Source organism: Lynx canadensis, chromosome B3 (genome assembly GCF_007474595.2).
Source record: "Lynx canadensis isolate LIC74 chromosome B3, mLynCan4.pri.v2, whole genome shotgun sequence".
Taxonomy (NCBI): domain Eukaryota; kingdom Metazoa; phylum Chordata; class Mammalia; order Carnivora; family Felidae; genus Lynx; species Lynx canadensis.
The window spans coordinates 73,613,892-73,627,524 of NC_044308.2; the positions used below are offsets into that span (position 1 = coordinate 73,613,892).

The 13,633-nt window shown below is 45.5% G+C and overlaps 1 protein-coding gene and 1 non-coding gene across 5 annotated transcripts in view; both read right to left on the reverse strand.

Annotated features, from left to right (window-relative positions):
* Positions 1-13,633, reverse strand: part of SLC7A8 (solute carrier family 7 member 8) — a 52,384-nt gene that overhangs the window by 5,000 nt on the left and 33,751 nt on the right. For 3 of the 4 annotated variants that reach the window (XM_030318716.1, XM_030318715.1, XM_030318717.1), the window contains 5 exons: positions 9,349-9,474; positions 7,122-7,275; positions 6,369-6,492; positions 4,803-4,906; positions 716-812 (listed from right to left, as the gene is read on the reverse strand). In XM_030318716.1, coding sequence (XP_030174576.1) covers positions 716-812; positions 4,803-4,906; positions 6,369-6,492; positions 7,122-7,275; positions 9,349-9,474 — 605 coding nt within the window. Of the gene's footprint in view, positions 1-715; positions 813-4,802; positions 4,907-6,368; positions 6,493-7,121; positions 7,276-9,348; positions 9,475-13,633 lie in introns of those variants that run through there. The other variant, XM_030318718.1, reaches the window with a different exon arrangement.
* On the reverse strand, positions 8,483-8,644 carry LOC115517494. The gene has a single exon (XR_003969940.1). It is a non-coding gene; the product is annotated as a U1 spliceosomal RNA (small nuclear RNA).

The following is a 13,633-nucleotide window of genomic DNA, read 5'->3' on the forward strand; positions in this document are numbered from 1 at the left end:
TTCTGGTCTAACTGCTTCTCTGATGGAACAAAATCATTTTTAATACTGTATTCAGGATACAGAAAGAAAAAAAAATAACTCAAAAGACTCAGTGGGACAAGTCTTTGCTCTTTCTTTTTACCCCTCCAAATGACTCTACTTGGGGCCATTTTGCCCTCATTTCTTCCCTGTCCCAAGTTTCCTTTTCTTCATTTTCAGTTACTAGTCTTCCTTTCTTTATGATTTTCTTATTTGGTGTACCTACACATAACACTGAATTTGTTTCAGTCATGTTTTCCAAGAGATAGGCAGAGCCTCCTGGGGTAAGAAGATTGAGGGGAGTGCTGGGAGTGTGCAGCAATTGGTCAGGAGCAGGGGCCCAAAGCTGCAATTCCGTGAGCAGCAGGTGTAGGGGAAAGCCAAGAAAGGAGAAGTTTGTTTATGAGGCTGTAGAGTCATGAGACAGTCCCTTCAGTCTGACCCAAAAGGATGGGAGAATAGAAATGAGCCAGGGTGAGAGCCTGAAGGTGTTTCATGACTCAGGGTTTTTCCTTGTTCTTTCTCTTGATATTCACAAAACCCACTCATGCCATTTGCCAGATTATCTAAGACCCAGTGAAACCTAGGAGCAGGCCAGAGGGGGACAGGGGTGTGTGGGGGAAGTGTGAACTCCCAGCTCAGATCAAGTGCAAAGAGAAAGGGTGTATATAGAACTGGCAGAAGGAGGGGCCCTTACTGTGAAGAGCAAGGCTGGGATTGGAGTGCAGCGCTTCACATGGATCATGGCCAACACACTGGGAAGGTGGCCTTCCCTGGCTCCAGCAAAGAATAGCCTGGTAGAAAGAAAAGGAAGTCAGCCTGGGATGGCCCATGGACCACCTAAAGAAGGTCCCTCCCCATCCCAGTCTCCCTCATCCATGCCTACCTTCTGCTCACACAGGAGCATCTTCCCCACCCCAACCAGGTACCCACCTTCCCATGCACGCTCCAGCCCACTTGTCACAGGACCCACGTTCACAAGTGCAGGTGCAGGCAGACCAGAGGCAGCCAGTGGATAATGGATGGATTCTGGGTGCATGGAGACCCCGAGTATGGTCTGAGTGGTTTGGGGTTACTGATGATTGTGCCTTCACTTTGCGGGTCTCACAATGCTTTAATCCCTCTAAAAATGTGCTTCCCCCATTCTCGAGGGATACAGGTTCTCTGATACATGGCGACTGAACTGTCTGTCCATGGAAAGCCTTAAAAACACTGATATCCTAGTCAAGAAGTAGTTGCTACTTTGGGGGTGGAGAATGGGTGGTAGACCAGAAAGGGAAACTTGGGTGATACATGGAAATATTTTATATCTCATTTTGGGTGGTGCTTACATGGCTGTCTACATCTTTCAAAACTCATCAATCTGAACACTTACATCTGTGTATTTTATTGTATTGTACGTATTGTATTTTATTATACCTAAAAATTTATATATCCTTAAGCTACTTTTTCTATTCCCCAAAAAGCCATCCTAAGGAAATGAATAGTGAGTTAGTAAAAGGTATGTATACAAAGATACTCTAATGATAAAAAAGATTGGAAATATCCTAAATGCCCAAAAGTAAGAGATTGATTACATAAATTATGGTGTATCTATAATATGGAATATTTTACAGTCATAATAATGTTAAAAAAATTGACCACATGAGAACATGCTCACAATACAATGTCAAATGGTAAAAGCAAGATAGAAAACTGTATGGTTCCATACAGTATGGTTCCAATTAATTTAGAAATTATGGACATGTAAAAACATACCAACTGATTATCTCTGGGTGATAGGATTATGAGTAATTTTAATTATCTTCCTTAGACTTTATTAAAAAATTAATTTCTAAAATAGACAAGGAATTTATAATTGGAATAAAAATTATTTTTTAAACTTTTTAAAAATTAAACTTTTTTGGGGAGAGAATTGTAGATTCACAGTCAGTTGGAATAAATAATACAGAGAGATCCTAGGTATCCACCCTGTTTCTACTGGTAACATATTGCCAAACTATAGTACAATATCATGGTCAGGCTACTGATGTCTAAAAATTAATTAAAATTTGTTTAATGTTTGTTTAATTTTTGAGAGAGAGAGAGAGAGAGAGAATGAGCAGGGGAGGGGCAGAGAGAGAGGGAGACACAGAATCCAAAGCAGGCTCCAAGATCTCAGCACAGAGCCCAATACGGGGCTTGAACCCACAAACTGTGAGCCAAAGTCAGACACTTAACCGAATGATCCACCCAGGTGCCCCTAAAAGTTAATTTAAAAAAATGTTTATTTATTAAAATTTTTTTTAATGTTTATTTATTATTTTTTTAAATTTTTTTTTCCAACTTTTATTTATTTTTTTGGGGACAGAGAGAGACAGAGCATGAACGGGGGAGGGGCAGAGAGAGAGGGAGACACAGAATCGGAAACAGGCTCCAGGCTCCGAGCCATCAGCCCAGAGCCCGACGCGGGGCTCGAACTCACGGACCGCGAGATCGTGACCTGGCCGAAGTCGGACGCTCAACCGACTGCGCCACCCAGGCGCCCCTAATGTTTATTTTTGAGAGAGAGAGAGAGATAGCATGAGTGGGGGAGGGACAAAGACAGTGGGGAACACAGGATCTGAAGCAGACTCTGTGCTGAGAGCAGAGAGCCCAATGTGGGGCTTAAATTCTTGAACTGTGAGATCATGACCTGAGCTGAAGTCGGACTCAACCGACTGAGCTACCCAGGTGCCCTAAAAGTTAATTTTTAAAAAGAGAAGTTTTAACATAAGGGAACGCTTCTTCTCTGTCCCTTTTCTGAGAGAAAAGAATACAAGAAGCTGTTGGGAGTCATTTACATATTAGTGTGGATTAGCTTTTTCTTTTCTCTAGAATTTTGTAGGGAGAAAGAAACACCTAGAGGTAGGAGGAAGGATGGTGTAATGGGGACAGAAAGGACAGAATCAGCATGCTAGGTGTTCTGAAAAAAACTGTCACTTACATTGTAATTTGTGTGTGAGGGGGATGGAGCTAACAGCAGCAGTTTGGTAGAAGTGTGGGAGTCCATTATGGCCCCAAGTACCCATGTGCATCACCATCAGCTGCCATCATCAACCTCCTAGGCCACTGTCACTAGTTTCATGCAGCCACACAATATCGCCCCTCTACGGTGCAGCCTCATGCACCCAACTGAGCCACAGGTGCTCTGTGGGCCTCATCATGCACATAGCCAGGGCTCTGCATTCACATCCCTCCTCCACATGCAGCCAGGACCATGTGTAACTGTCCAGGTCCAACAGCATTTGCAAGTGTCAAGTTCACAAGAGACAATTCTTGCCCAGCTAGCTGACAACGGAAGAGACAATGACATTAAGCATGACACACGCCACACACACTCCTATTCCTCAAGAAGGATCATCCTCTCCATACACCAAACATAAAAGAATAAGAGAGAGGAGGGAAGGAGGGGGAAGGAAGGAAGGAACTGGAAAGATGAGCAGAGGAGGCCTGGTGGGTGAGCTGTGCCTCTGAATCAGAGGTCTCACACACCAGGCCCACTGTGTCCTGCATGCATACACAGCTATACCACATGCACGCAGACCACTGCTTGGCCTGCCTGAGGGACAAACCCCACTCTAAAGTGACTATAGCCAGTCACTCTCCTTCCAATAGTTCTCAGAGAGCCTCATGGGTCACTGCTCTTCCACTGCTCGCCCTCGGTTGAGGCCTCCAGGTGGCCACTGCTCCTGTGTAATACGCACACGAGGTTGCTGTGGGTGAGTCTCATAGGGTCCTGGGGTAAAGAGGATACCTACACTCCCTCTTCCCTGCCCTGGATCCTGAAAACATGGCACTCCCTTGACATTTCATGAGAACTCCTCCCTGATGGGATAGGTGGCTTTGGAAGCAGCTAAACCCAGGGACACCACTTTTACTGTATCTTTTCAGTAGAACTGTGCCCTGGGGGCAGGGAACTTTCTAAGAAAACTGGGAGAACCCCTTGAACCACACCAATGGAAACTATCCAGTGTCTGCCGGCCTCAATAGCCCATTCCGGAGATAGTAAGAAGAGACACTGAGGAGGGGCCAGATTCCTAGAGGTGTGGAGGCAGGAGCTAGGGATTCCTGGACCCACTTGAGCTTCTGGCTTCCCTGAGAATTTGGGAGTTTGGGGCATGGCTTTGGACAAATGCTTTCTTTTAGCTCTTCCACATTTCTCTTACTTCACACACTCTGCCCTAGTCTCCTGAGCGACCATGAGAAGGCTGCCCACAGCCACATGTCTGTTGAGCAGGGAGAAGCTGCAGGGCACTCAGAGATGATCCATCCCACCTATGGGCTGGTCCCAGAACTTCCATGAGACACCAGCCCAGAAGCCCCAGGCCCATGCTCCTCCTGGTCCCTTGTAGAGTGGGGTTCCTTTCTAGCCAGCATAGCCTGTTTCTAGTCAAGTAGCAAAGGGGCTCTGAGGCTGCAGCTGAGACACTGTCCTGCTGCCAATCACAGTGCTCAGACCTAGGACTGCATCAGGTGGCCTGGGACCTCCTCAGCCCTGGGCTCCTACTGAAATGAGGTGGGATGGGGCTTCTCGCCACTACATGTGAAGCCACACACATCGCAGGTAACCACGTGAGCAGCACACACCCCTCTGCATCCAAGCTGACACACATCTGCCCTTATGTGAGCAATCACCCCCTACCAGGTCACCACCCAGGTGCCCACACAGACCCCTGCTGATGGAGACAAATACCCCACATATACACAGAGCAATAAGCACAGCAGAATGGCCCCTGGTCCAGGAAAGCCTGGACAACACTCACCGGGAAGAGGTGAAGAGAGACCCATTTACTCCTCCAAATGTGGACAGGGCAACAGAAATGGGCATGATCCAGGCCATGACCCCTAGGAGCTTCTCTCCAAAAGTCTGGGAGAGAAAACAAGGGGGTGAGCAGAAAAGGAGAGGTTACAACCCTCCACTTGTACATCATTCTTGGGAATGTTCCCTCCCATCTCTACCCTTGCTGAGTCTCTCTGACTAGGGTCCTGAGGGGAGGGTTGCAGGCCCCAGGCCCCTCCTGCACCATACTGCCACTTCCCTTCCCATGTTGATCACCACACAGTGGGCATTTAATCAGTGTTTTGGGCTATTAACTGAAGGAGACAGTGCATGGTGGTAATAATAATACTAATAATAACAACAACAACAACAATGACAATGATGTGGTAACATTTGTTTTCCTTGTCTTATGGATGAGAAAACTAAGGCACAAACTGAGATCACAAACCCAGAAAGTGGAGGGCCAGGACTAGAAGCCAGCTGTGTGAGTCTGGGCCTCATGTGCATTATACACGAGTGAGACAGGCAGGCCCAACAGTTTGGAGCTCTGAGACCTTGAACAAGGTCCTTAATTTTTGAGCCTCAGTTTTCCCATCTGTAAAACAGAAATGGATCCTAATTCATAGAATGAGAATTTCTAAATTTATAGAAATAATATGCTAAGAAGGGAAAAATGATAACAAGCCACTACATAGGCCGAGAAAGAAAAGACAGTGAAGCTATAGACTAGTCTTCATAAATTGAAGGAATATAAAATATCAGGGGACTAGCCTTTTCTATGTTTTCGGAGCCAAGTACACATTCAATTTCTAGCACGTTATGGGGGAGGGGTTGTTTAGAGTAGATGTCCTGCTGGGTTAGGCTGGTTGGTGGTCATGGAAACAGGCTACCACTGAAGGACCTCTTTCTTTACAGTCCTCTGAGATAAGCCATGTGATGACAGCTTGGCAGGGTGGCATCCAGGCCCAGGTGAAGCCAGGTGAGGGAACGGCATGGCTCCCAGGTCTTTCCTGGATATCAAAGACCCCAGTGCCTTGGATCTACATGATCTCTTTCCCCAAAAAGCACAAACCATTCCTACTTTCTGACTATTTACTGGCACACACTTTTCCCTGATGAGGGAAGGAATCAGGCTGCATGATTTCCCGAGGAAGAAATGAAGGCAGAGAGAAATGGTTTTGTCTTCTGCTAGATTATATCTTTCTGAGGAGGAGCCTGCCTCCTTTATATAATCATCACATTTAGAGTTTAAAGTGCCCCAGATCAGGAGTTAGCAAACTTTTTCTGTAAAGGGTCAGATAGTAAGTAATTTGGCTTTGCAGGCCATACAGTGTTTGTGGCAGCTAGACAGCTCTGCCGTTTTTGCTGTTGTAGGTACAACACGGCTGTCAGTTTGCTCCTTGGCACTTGAAGATGTGGTTTCTGCCCTGAGTACTTGGGTTGACTTCCAATTCCACAAATCCATGGATCAGGGAAAAGTGAGTGGGGCTAATCAGGCAAGTCTATGTCAACATTCCTGGTTTGAAGGACTGTGAGTTTGATTTCTTACCACAGCGACTGCGTTTGATGCCAGCAGCTCCTGAGGGGACATTGCAGTGACATAAGCGACATTGGCAAAGACATACACAAATGTGACCAGTGGGATGGAGATGAAGATGGCTCTGGGAAGGTTCCTGTAGAGGGAGAGGAGGTGAGAGGGGGAAGGCCTGGCACCTGGGACCACCTGCCTTGTGATGGGATCTGGGGAGTGCCTTTTGTCTTTCTGCACACAGCTGACTTTGCAGGGCAGCTGACTTTACACTTTTCTGTGATGCTCCCTCTCCCTGGGGGGGGGGGGGTGGATTTGTCTCAATATGGGCAGGACAATTTAAAGGAAATGAAACAGCGTAGGCTGGGAATATGCTCCATACTGTTGGTCCCTTCCTGACTGGAATCTCCATGATGTACCTCTCTCTCCTGCCTCAAGACACAAAGACCCTCCTGTCCCAAGACAGGTAAATAAGATGTCTGGAGGCCTCTCAGGGCACATTTCATCCTCTAAGGCAGTGGTGTTTCCTCAGCCCTGTTTCAACTTTTTAATCTGCTCTGGGACTGTCATGGCATCATTTTTCTCCTCCTGGCAGGGTGTATGGCAAATGGTTAAAGTTCCTGGGAAATAACTCTTTCTTTAGAATAGACCAGGTCATGGTCAGATGGGGCTGGAGGTGGAGAAGTGGCCAGGGGACACCTGGCTCCCTTTTCCTAGTAGCAGGTGCCATGGCCTTTTGAGGGATTTGGGAAGAGCTGGGCTATTTCAACTCACTTGTAGGGATCAACAAGTTCCTCAGTCACGTAATTAAGAAAGTTCCAGCCTCCGTAGGCAAAGGAGCCCTGAAGGAAAGCCAGTGCGATGAGGCCGATGTTGGGTTCTTGGAAATTCTCAAATGCGTTCTTTGGCTCCAGCCAGAAATACTCTCCTGTGGACGCAAGGGGCAGGAGGCTGCTCAGAGAGATAAGCCAGAGGCCTGGCGGCCCTTAGCCTGCCTAGTCCCATCTTGGCCCCTCCCTGCAGTGATGGTCCAGCTCTTTGTCTTGTTTCCAGTGAACCCCACACATTGGAGAAGTGGGACCAAAAGGAGCAGGGAAATAGAGATCTAGGACTTCCCCAGAACCTGTTAACCAGGAGTCCAAATGGGGATTCAGGTTCAAAGCACAGTGCTCAATGTTCTTTTAAAAGGCAAATTTACTTGGAAAGAAAGGCCAGGGGTGGTCACTGGTTAGGGCAGGGTAAATCTGGGGCAGGTGGGGAGGTGGGGGGCTGGCTTGTTGAGATTTGGAGATACAGGATTAGGGTCATTGGCAGTCTCCTGACCACGTTCCTTTGTATCTAAGATATACCTATATCTACTTTTTTATACGAATGTAAACAGTTTTATTTAGAAACAGATAGGTACCTGTTTGTATTGTAGAATATAAAACTTGATTTACACTCTATAAAAAATGACCAGTATCCAAATTCAAGAGAGCTAGCATTCACAGAACATACAATGTGGGTGTGTAGCTACTGCTCACCAGCCTCAGGCTTGACTTAAACCAAAAAGATAATCCAGGGGGATTATTAGAGATTAGAGTACAATGCTTGCTGCTGAGCACCCAGCATCCAGAAGTTGCCGTTTTAGCATATGAAGGTTTGCTTTCTAAGTGCGTAACTTTAATAAGGTCTAGGTGCTCTGTACCTAGTGAGCTGTGAGGCTCTCCTGCCACACAGTTTTCACAAAGCATGAAGAACAACAAACACTCACACATAAACTCCTATAATGCCATTATTAGTTCATGCTTGCTCTTTCTTTGTCAATATCCTCCTATCTCTTTCTAAGGTGTGTGTCTGGTCTCCCTCTTCATGGTATAGATTCCCTGAGGACAAGGTCCTTCAGCAAAGAGATTTTCTACTGCCTTCCCAACCCTTAGCACAGGGTCCTGTACACAGTGGGCCCTCAAGAAAGGTTGCTGATGACACTGTAATGAGACATGGATTAACTGCCCATATTTTACTTATTCATCTGTAATCCAGCATTTGGACAGGAAATAAGATTACAGTGATCAGGAGAAAGCACTGGGACCAGAATAGGAGGAACTTACTATCTCTGAAAAGATAGCACAGTGATTTCTTTCTTTCTTTCTTTTAGGGGAAAGCGTGAGCATAGTCCCCACTACCACAAATTATGTAATCACGTTTCTCACATTTGGAGAAATCGCAGGGGTCAACACATCCGGAGTACAATGGATAAGACTCGCCCTGGGAATACCACCTTCATGATCATGGTATCTCCCCTGCCAGGTAAGTACATACAACAATCTCTTTAAACAATATAACCTGCTAAAGAACTTAACATAACTGGTTGAAATAACAGCAAACTTTAATTAGTTTCCTGGAGTAAATATCCAGGCACCCCACAAGGCCTTTAGAGCTTGTAGGCAGATGGGAGGTCTCTCTGTTTGTCATCTGACTTTCTCCAGGAGGCAGTGACACTGGGCAGAGCCTAGTGGTGCCATGGTTCCCATGGAAGCCAAATACAGACTCGGGCTTGGAAAGGACCAAATCCAGTGGGGAATGTTGGCAGGGGCCCCAGGAATGTCGAGCTCTCTCTTGTAGAGATTATGAGTAATTTTGAAATGTGTAAAAATCTCCTCCATTCCTCATTTTAAGATATGGACAACATACAATATAAGATGCAGGGAGCTTTCCTGGGGCTGGGGCAAGAGGGCAACAGGAGTCCAGAGATCTGGGGTCTTTACCTAGCTATGCTAGAGCCATGAGGTCAGCATGGGAGAACTAAATTCTGCAACCCAGGTGGGGCATGCTCAACTTCCAACCACCCCAGGAAAAATGGTTTCTTTTTCCCTTTGTCAAGCAAGTGAAGAAGAAAAATCATTCAAGGCCAGAACTGGGAAATCTCAGGGTGTGCACATGTTCAAAGACAGTGTGAAGGGGTATGTACATGCAAGGGGTGGAGAGTTGGGTAGGGCCCTGATGTTCAGGTGATACTCACCTTTGCAGATCTGTACAACTCCCATGATGATGATCAGGGCCAGGGCCAGGAGCTTCCCAGCTGTGAAAATGTCTTGAACCCGGGTGGCCCAGCGAACACTGGAACAGTTGACCCATGTGAGGAGCACTGAAATGACAGATCCCCAAACATACCCTCAGGGCTATAATGAGGCCCTCTGCACAGAAACAGAAATGCTCCTTGCTCCTGATGATGGGATTGTAACGGGCAAGCCAAATTTCCCTAAAGCTCAGCCCAGTGTCCAGAAACCTTGGCTAGGTTAATGGGTTACAAATGGGGATTATGTGCCACAAATTAGAGCTTGGTCAGAGCATGCCCTGCCCAGGGCTGAAAGCCAGAAGCAGGCATGTAAGTGTGGGCACTGGCTTTGGGGAAAATCAGCATCTGACCAGGGTGCAAGTGTGGGCTTTGTTTTCAGGTCAGGAGGAGCCCTGAACAGCTGGTAGATCCTGAATGTCATCTTCCTCAGCCTGAATTTGGGGCAATAGAGGTTAGGGGAATCTTTTGTTATCTGAGGTATAATTTACATAGAGTGAAATTCATTTTTCTAAGTGTACAGTTTGATGAGATTCAACAAACATGTTTCATTATTTAATCACTTCCACATTCTTTGCTGTGTATTTACTTACGAGAGAGAGATGGAGCACGAGCGGGGTAGGGGCAGAGAGAGGGAGGCACAAAATCTGAAACAGACTCCAGGCTCAGAGCAGTCAGCACAGCGCCTGATGTGGGGCTCAAACTCCAAACTGCGAGATCATGACCTGACCTGAAGTTGGACGCTTAACTGACTGAGTCACCCAGGTGCCCCACTTCCTCACTCTTTATATGGAACATTTCCAACACCCTAAAAAGTGCTCTCTCTTGTACACTGTGCTCCTTTGAGGTCAGTCCCCTTCCCCTACCTCTGGTAACCATTAATTTGGCTTCTGTCACTAAAGTTTTGCCTTTTCTAGCATGTCACATGAACAGAATCATATAATATGTAGCCTTTTGTGTCTGGCTTCTTTCACTTTATGTGATGCTTTTGAGATCCATTCATGTATGGCTGTGTATGTCAATAGTCTGGGCCTTTTATTGTCAAGTAGTAGTCTATTTTATGTATCAGTTTTCTATTCACTGGCTGATGGACATCTGGGTTGCTCCCAGTTTGGGGCTATGATGAATAAAGCTGCTATAAACACTTGCACAGAAGTCTTTAAGTGGATTGTAGATATCTTTGAGAAGGGTTTTCATTGCTCTTGAGTAAATACCCAGGAGTGAGATTTTGAGTCATAAGGTAAATTATTATTATTTTTAAAGTTTATTTATTTATTTTAAGAGGGGGGCAAGGGAGAGGAGAGAAAGAATCCCAAGCAGGCTCTGCACTGTCAGCGTGGAGTCCGACATAATGCTCGAACCCACGAACCATGAGATCATGACCTGAACTGAAGTCAAGAGTTGGATGCTTAACTGACTGAGCCACCCAGATGCCCCTAAATTTATTATTTTTTAAAGGTTTTATTATTAAATAAACTTAAAAAAATTTTTTTTAATTGAGAGAGACAAAGATAGCATGAGCAGGGGAGGGGCAGAGAGAGAGGGAGATATATAGAAAGAATCCCAAGCAGGCTCTGTATGACAGTGCAGAGCCAGATGCGGGGCTCGATCTCATGAACCTGTGAGATCATGACCTGAGCAGAAACCAAGAGTGGGACGCTTAACTGACTGAGCCACCCAGGCGCTCCAAAGATTTAATTTTTTTAAAAGTAATCTCTACATCCAGTGTGGGGCTCAAGCTCACAATCCTGAGACCAAGAGTCATATGCTCTACTGACTGCGTGACCCAGACACCCTCTGAACCTCTGAATGTATGTTTAACTTTATAAGAAACAGTCACACTGCTTTCCAGAGTGGCTATATCAGTTAGTATTCCCACCAGTGACAACAGGTAGTTGTGGCTATATCAGGTGGTATTCCCACCAGTGACAACAGGACGAGTTCCTGTTGCTCTGCATCCTTTCAGCATTTGGTACTGTCAGCTCCAAAAGTTGGGCTATTCTAGTGGGTATGCAGTGGTATCTCATTGTGGTTTCCATTTGCATTTCCCTAGTGAGTAATGATGTTGAGTATGTTTTCATGCGCTTATTTGCCACTATCCCTGTATCTTCTTTGGTGGCATGAGGGCTTTTAACTCTGTTTTATTTCCTAGGAGTCATAGGGCTCTCACAGAGATCCCAACAACCTGGAGCCTCCAAGGGCTGGAAGAGAGTTGAGAGGCTGAATCCTACCACCACACTCACCAAGCAACCTGGGGGAGCCTGTGCCATAGGAACAGGACTCATACATGCTTAGGAAGAGCTTGAGAACAAAGGGAAGTTAAAATCCTCTTATTTCTCCCCCTAGTCCTCTAAAGGTAAAAGTCATACATGTAAAAGCACCAGATCTCATTTGCAACTACATGAATGGAACTAGAGGGTACTATGCTAAGTGAAATTAGTCAGAGAAAGCCAAATACCATATGACTTCACTCATATGAGGAATTTAAGATACAAAACAGATGAACATAAGGAAAGGGAAGTAAAAATAATATAAAAACAGGGAGGGGGACAAAACATAAGAGACTTTTAAATACACAGAACAAATTGACAGTAGCTGGAGGGGTTGTGGGAGGGGGGGATGGGCTAAATGGTTAAGGGGCATTAAGGAATCTACTCCTGAAATCATTGTTGCACTATATGCTAACTAAATAAATAAATTATTAAAAAACAAAAACAAAAAACACCAGATCTCTTCTCAAGCTCTGGCCAGGCCTCTGACTTCACTTGAACAGCTAATCAAGTTATATCAATACTTGATCCTTAAACTGCCCTTTTACTTTTCAAGAGTTTTCCAACCTTACTTGATTCTGAGAGCGTTTCAGTAAGGGGTTCAAATGTTATTATCTGCCTGTAACCTTTCTCCCTGCACCTCTTCTACCTGGCAAGCTCCTTCTCATCTTTCAAGATCCAGCTCAAATGTCACCTGTTCGTGAGTCTTTATTATTTTACTTATTCCTGACAATGTGACTGCAAGGTAAGATACACCAGCTGCATTTTATAGACAAGGAACAAAGTTTGCCCCTCCTCTCTACCCCCAGACCACTTTCTTTATATTTAGTTTTGGCATCTAGTTCTTTGTATTATAATGATTTGTTCCTTTTTCTCTGTCTTCATGTAGGCCAGGAAGGTGGGGACTGTGACTTTTCAAGCTTTTAATCCCAGGGCATCATTAGTGCCTGCAAATAGCAGGTGCTCAACAAATATTTAATACTTGGATGAAGAAAATGCCCCATATCATTAGACCTGTAATCTCATCTTAGTCTACATATTCTACAATGCACAGAATCTCCCCTGTTCCCCAGGAATCTCATCAAAAGAAGACACAATCCCCAGATGGTTGTACAGAGCCAAAAGGGCAACAGGAAACTTGACTTCAAGAGTAGAAACTCTTGACTCCTCATGGAGGAGCTGTTATCCAAGATGGTGTCATATAAGGAGAACCAAAACATGTTGTCAGAGGAAGGATTTTAAGTGCTTGAACAGGGAGAACATCTTGTAAATACTCGAATGTTCCAGATGGACTGAGACATCCTGATAAACACACATTTGGTTTATCTTACTCAATTCAAAAAGGATTTCAGGATCACATGCCTGGTGACAATCCAACCCAAGTCACTCTAAGCACCGGGGCCTGTGATCTGCTTCTCCTCAGGGCCCTGAGGCTTGCTAAATACAAGGCTGGGCCCCCGGGGCCCTAGGAATTCAGGCAGACACAAGCAATGACTTAAGGATAAAAGAGACTGATACATGAAAAGAAGATTAGGACACAATACCCATGAGGCTCAGGGATAGGTAAGGATTACAGATTAAGGAACCAGATTGTGATCACAGAGAAGAAAATTATCCTCTACCAAAGGGGAGGAGAGGGCATGGTGGAGAGGAGACAGCAAAGTACTTGGAGGGAAATAAGCGATGAGCAGGACAACTCACAGAAACTCCTCTCCCCCAGCAGGTCGGGGGTGGGGGGGGATGTGGCCACCTCCTGGTAGGCTGGGATAAAAAACACAAAATCATCTCCTTAGGAGGGGACTTTGTTAAGGCAACCAGAAAGATTCCTTCAGTCAGCTCCACAGTAGTGCTGGGGGATGGGAGATGTTTGAAGGAAGGGATAATTTGTCAAATAAACTTGCTGTGGGTATCTTCTGTCCCACCTGAGCTTATCTCCACAATTTCACAAGAACCCAGCCCTT